The sequence below is a fragment of the Tupaia chinensis genome, unplaced genomic scaffold (assembly GCF_000334495.1).
Source record: "Tupaia chinensis unplaced genomic scaffold, TupChi_1.0 Scaffold146140_1, whole genome shotgun sequence".
Lineage (NCBI taxonomy): Eukaryota > Metazoa > Chordata > Mammalia > Scandentia > Tupaiidae > Tupaia > Tupaia belangeri.
This window is the reverse complement of record NW_006205995.1, coordinates 636,136-642,600: the sequence shown is the minus strand read 5'-3', so window position 1 is coordinate 642,600 and position 6,465 is coordinate 636,136. Positions and strand designations below refer to the sequence as shown.

General features: G+C 38.5%; 1 protein-coding gene across 1 annotated transcript in view; it reads right to left on the bottom strand.

The window, feature by feature from the left end:
- Positions 1-6,465, bottom strand: part of MYO5A (myosin VA) — a 155,576-nt gene that overhangs the window by 132,202 nt on the left and 16,909 nt on the right. The window contains exon 4 of the mRNA XM_014584250.2: positions 5,546-5,656. Coding sequence (XP_014439736.1) covers positions 5,546-5,656 — 111 coding nt within the window. The remainder of the gene's footprint in view (positions 1-5,545; positions 5,657-6,465) is intronic.

Below are 6,465 nucleotides of genomic sequence, written 5' to 3'. Positions count from 1 at the left end.
AGCAGCAGAAATTGGGATATTAAAGAAGATGGTGATTGGGGGGGGGAGGTCATCACCTACAACATCTTTACAAAAATTTTCTTCTGAAATTAGGCTTGAAAGGGATATAAACTACTACCTGGAAGTACTACTGGACATCGTAAGCTAATTGTACTCTTTTAATATTATAAAAGCCATGTTTTTTTTCTGTTCTATTCTAGGATACTAAAAACCAGAGTTCCTAAAAAAAGAGTGATCTTTGAATAGTTGGCTATAAATTATAATTTTTCATAATGTCTATTCTTGTGTGTCTCTCATTCCTTGATTTGCCTTTATTAAATGCATATATCATTTTTTCTTGATTTTTTAAAGATTAAGAAATTTATGAATTAGAAATTCTGAAATAACTTTGAATATATAACATTTAAGCAAATTTATTATAGATAGTGAAAGCCAAAGAAAGAAGTAACAAATAAGCAGAGGGAGACTTAGTACAATAAACCCTACAATGTTGGACTAAGAAAAAGGGATCACTATGAACTCATGGCTTAAAAATAATTACACACACGCATATAGACATAGAAATATATATATTATATATTTATATGTACATATATATTATATGTACATATATACATAGTATAGTATGCATACATATTAGCACCATATATATAATTTCCTAGTTCTAGACTAAGAGGGCCTAGATGCAGTGCCATCCCAATAGCGATGAGCATGAGTGCCCAGGTCTTGGTATCTAAATGCCATCCTTCAACAAAACATATAGGGCCTAGGGCAGAGGCAAGGCAAGCCTTGAGTATCTTATGGTACCAGAGAGTAAAACCATGTTAAAAAAAAAAAGATGGAAGCATGCCAAAAGTCAAAGGAACCCATATAACAGAACTCTAGATGGCTAAAGATAGAACAATTTGAATTATAAAATAAATTATAATACTGAAGAATAACAAGTTAAATACCCATAAGCCGATAATGACGTAACTAAATGACTGACTCAATAAATAAATAAAGGAGAAGAGACAACACTTCCCCACAGAAGATTCAAATTAGCATACGTACAAAAAAGGGAGAAAGTAGAGACTCGTCCATAGACCATCACAGCAATACTTGCTGTAGGCAAGATCCAGCAATGAAGGCTAAGATCAGGGAACACAGATTAACAAGAAAGAGGACATGCATATGATCTCCAAGTATCTTCCCCCAAACTGACACTCATTAAGTACCAGGGAAAATATGAAAGGCCAGCCTATGGACTAGCGGTTAAGGGAGCCAAATTCCAGATGGCTGATCTTGTGGTTCAAATTTTGGCTCTAAGGATTTGAAAAACATGCCAGGAACATATGTGTGCATGCCTCAAATCCCAGCAGGATGAAGAAATGGAAAAGGGATTGCGGTGTAATCACACCCCACTGTGTGTGTGTGAGGGGTGCTTTCCCCCTCTATCTGTGGTAAGTGCATGCGAAATTTGGGGAAAAAAAGAGAAAAAAAGGGAGGAATATGGTAACTTTATGGTAGGTAACATAGCAGACATCACATTAACCGAGTGATCATGGTTAACATGACCAGTAATAAGTCACACTGACATCATAGACTCTTTGATCCGATCCACTGAGAAGTCATGTCACTCTGATGTCACTCTTTTGCAAGATCAATAACCTTAATCTAATCATAAGGAAAGACCATAATGGGATACTGTTCAAAATTGTACCTGACCAGTACCTGTACCAGAAAGACAAGGGAAGACTGAGGAACTCTTGCTAACTGGAGGAGACTAGGAGACATGATGATTAAAATGTAATATGGACCAAAGACAGAAACAAAAAAGGCCATAGTGGAAAAATGGTAAAATCCAAATAAAGTCTATAAGAGTCTTATACCAATGTTAATGTCCTAGTTTTGATTATTGTCACTGGTTATATAAGGTGTTAAAACTGGGGTAAGGGACTTGCAGGTGATGTGGTGGTAAGAGTGCTGGATTCCCACATGGTCAACAACCAAGGTTTGAGTCCCGGACCTAGTGGCTCGCTTTCTCATTTTCCTCTCTCTCTGTCTCCCTCCCTCTCTCTCACTCTCTTACTCTGTCCCTCTGTGGTCAAATTAAAAATAAATAAATAAAGTAAAATAAAATAATTCTTTAAAAAAAAAACTGGGGTAAGTAGGGTAAAGAGTATATGGGAACTCTTATCTTTGCAACTCTCCTAGAAATCTAAAGCTATTGCTTAGTTTTTACAAATTATGTCAGATTGTATCTCAGAGCCATCCACTTTTAAACTATCTGCAAAAATGTGGTGCAGTTAAGTAGAGTAAGTACTTGCCTTAGAGTCAAATGTTCTATGTTCAAATCCCACTTCAAATTCTAAAAGTCACTTTCCACCTTAGTGACCTCAGGCAAGGTAGCGATAACTATCACCTGCCAATCTATGAGATTGCCGTGAAAATTAGCATGAGAAAATACAGCAGGAAGGGCCTGGTGTTGCACCTAACACAAAACAGATGATCAACAAATGCTGAATAAATTAATTCCTTAGTATGGCATTCAAGGATGTCCTAGTCTGGCCTTTTTTTCCTTGTTTCCCAATTAGTCTGCTTGCCTCAGTTTGGCACTCCTGAAATCCATCCCCAATGCTGACACCACTGAGTCTTCTCTAAAACACAAACCTGGAGCCATTCCTCTTTTTTTTTTTGGAGAGATTTTCGCTATAGGGCACGTGTGCTCGCCAGACAGACAGAGAGAGACATAGAGACAGAAAACGAGAAATCACCCCCCAGGGGGGATGGTCATGCCGCAATCCCTTCTCCTCCATTCTCCTCTCGGGATCTTGGGCACGCACGCGCCCAGCGTGAGTTTTAAGCCACCGGGTCCGGGACGCGAACCGCAATCGACTACATGGGAGTCCAGCGACATAGCCATTACGCTAACTGCTGGTTCCCAGGAGCCATTCCTCTTTTTGAAAACTATCCCCTACAGCGTATCAATTTAGTCTAAGAGTTTTAGCATGGACCCAGAGATCCAGGTCCTCTGGGATCTGTTCCGCCCCACCGTCCTGCCAGTCTTGTGCTCTCACATACTAATGACACAGAACTTGTGTGGTTCCTAACCACACATGACAGCACATGTCTCCCTGCCATTCAACATGCTTTTCCAGATCCCTGAGATGCACTCCCCCTTGTCTATTCATTATTTTTTTTTTGAGAGGTTTTTTTTTTTTTCCGCTATCGGGCGCATGAGCTCACCAGACAGACAGAGAGACAGAGAGACAGAAAGCGAGAAATCACCCCCCAGGGGGGATGGTCTATTCATTCTTTAGACAATGCCTCCCTGACCCCTCACTTCCACCAGCCCCTCTGACCATTCATTCCTGTTCTATTTTGGTTTCTAACTTATATTTTTATTGTATGATGTACCATACTATTTGTAAGGGTATCTACCTGGCGATGATGTCAAAGAACATGCCTTTTGTCACTTTTTCACATAGTACACAGCCGTGTCTTAACATGTAGCTGTTGAACTAGAACACACCTCTTTCTAAATCTTTACTCCTCTTACTGCATCGCTATCTCCACAATACATTCCAATCCTCACAAGGTCTACCCCTCTCTCTTCACCAAAAGAGAAAAGCACTCCATACATAACAGCTTCTTAGTAAATACTTGAATGATTAGTTGCAGCAAATATCAGATCTCAATTAGACTGATGACTTACACAATAATTTTTCAATTAATATGAAATAGTTTTAAATTCAACTTAAACAAAACACAGTTTAACAGGAATATCTTTGGAGGATATATATGAAACCCAATACGAACAGTAAGTTAGGGGCTGGCAGGTGGCGCAGTGGTTGAGAGCACTGGATTCCCACATGGCCGAACATGGTTTGAGTCCTGGATCTGGCAGCTAGCTTTCTCGCTTTCCCTCTCACTCTTTGTCTCTCTCTAGTCAAATTAAAATAATATAATAATAATGATGATGAATATAATTATTATTTTTTTACTTTTATTTTTTATTTATATTTAATCACATATATCTTCACAGTGTACATTTCTTTTTTGAGTACGAATATCATGCATATCAGTCAAGACAAAGATATTACTATATATATTATCATCAGCAAGTAACTTCTTATATTTTTGTCAATTAAATGTACTTTTACTTCTTTTCTTCCCTTTTCCCTTTCTCCTCCCTACTGAACTTTTTCTTTTTATATTTTGTTTTACAAAAGATCTTAATTAAATTAAAAATATGGACAAAGCTAAAAGGTAATGACAAATGCACTGTAATTTTCTTCTGAAACATTTCCCCCTTTCCATTCCCCCTTTTACTAAAAAGAGGTAGAAAACTGACTTATTTGAAAAAAAAAAAAAGTTTAGTTTCAAATTGATCTGTTATTTGTACAAAGCCCCATAAGAATTCAATTTCTGGGAACCAGCAGTTAGCGTAATGGCTATGTCGCTGGACTCCCACGTAGTCGACCGCGGTTCATGTCCCGGACCCGGTGGCTTGAAACTCATGCCGGGCGCGTGTGTGTGCGTGCCCAAGATCTCAAGAGGAAAATGGAGGAAAAGGGATTGTGGCGTGACCATCCCCCCTGGGGGATGATTTCTCGCTTTCTGTCTCTATGTCTCTCTCTGCCTGGCAAGCGCACGTGCCCTATAGCGAAAACTTCTCCAAAAAAAAAAAAAAAGAATTCAATTTCTGATGCAAAGCAACAGATAATACTGTATTATTGAACTTATGGAAATGAGCATCCTGCCACAAAATAAGAATGCTCACAAATACTTTCCAATTGCAGAGGGGTCAGGAAGGAAGAAAAGTTTATTTTATTTTATTTTTTTTTGAAAAAGAATTTAACACATTGTTGAATCTATCAACAATTCGAAAGAAAACAAAAATCCTTAAATCTTGGGAACCAGCAGTTAGCGTAATGGCTATGTCGCTGGACTCCTATGTAGTTGACCACAGTTCGAGTCCCAGACCTGGTGGTTTAAAACTCATGCCGGGCGCGTGTGCGTGCGTGCCCAAGATCCTAAGAGGAGAATGGAGGAGAAGGGATTGCGGCGTGACCATCCCCCCAGGGGGTGATTTCTCACTTTCTGTCTCTGTCTCTCTCTGTCTGGCGAGTGCACGCGCCCTACAGCAAAAACCTCTCCAAAAAAAAAAAATCCTTAAATCTAGAAGACAAAGCATAGAAGAAAATCAGTAATGTTTTAGTCAAAAGTCCTAGAATTCTATTTCACCAGTTCAATCCCAAGTAATTTACAGGGTTACTGTGATCTGATCTTTCCATTAAAATCCTGGAAGTTAACCAAAACAATAAGTTAATAAGCCAAAATAAAGAATTTTAAAACTATCTGCTATTTTCACTAACCTATGTCATTGATAACTCATTTAGGATATAAAATTGGGTTTGTCACTTTTTATCAATTTACTAAGTGAAAATATGAGATTAGTTCAAAATTTGACTTCCAGTTAGGCTTCAGTGGTCTCAGTACTTAGGCTTTTAAACTCCCTTCACTTTAGGCCAATGACAACAAATGAAAGTATAATTCTTACCTTTCCTTCCTCGAGGTGAAGCAGGAGGACTTTATCTCCTGGTTTATAATCTTTGAGCAGCTCTGCTGACTTCCACACCTCCTCAGGATCAGGTATCCAAACCCTGGCAAACTAGAAGACAGAAAGAAAAAATATTAACATGCCAATCAATTCTCTTTTAATGATATACTTAGAAAACATATGATTCCATTTATAGTTATACAATTTACAAAAAAAGAAATCTTGGTGGATATGAAATTTACTTTTTTTTTTTTTTAAATAAGAGATTTTTGCTATAGGGTGCACACTCACCAGAGAGACAGAAAGAGACAGAAAGTGACAAATCACCCCCTAGGGGAGATAACTATGTCGCGGACCCGTCTCTTCCATTGTCCTCTTGGGATCTTGGGCACACACACACACACACACACACACACGTGCCCGGCATTAATTTAAATCATCAGGTCTGGGACTCGAACCATGGTCAACTACGTGGGAGTCCAGTGACGTAACTATTACACCATCTGCTAGTCCTTGAAATTTACTTTTTAAATTAACAAATGAAAAGTATTTTAGCCCCAGTATTACCATTCCCAAATTATATAAAACGTGTGCCCTGAAAATATAGCTACAATTGAAGCTTGCCTGACTTTGCTTTATATAGTAAGTGCTACCTAGAAATGTAACTGTAGTTTGTAAAAATGTACATACGAAATCTGTCTCTGAAGCTCTGATATGGTGGCCCTGCCAGTTGCAGCAGCACAACCCTCTTTCCGTGGCAGAGTTTACAATCTGAATTTTTTATTATGGCTTTCTCCCTGTGCTCAGCAAGTCCTTGGTGAGTTCTCAGCTATCTCTCTGAGGCCATGATGGCAGAGAGAAAAGGCGTAAGCTTGTGGCATGGAACCACTTCTGTTTTATATATTATATATATATATATA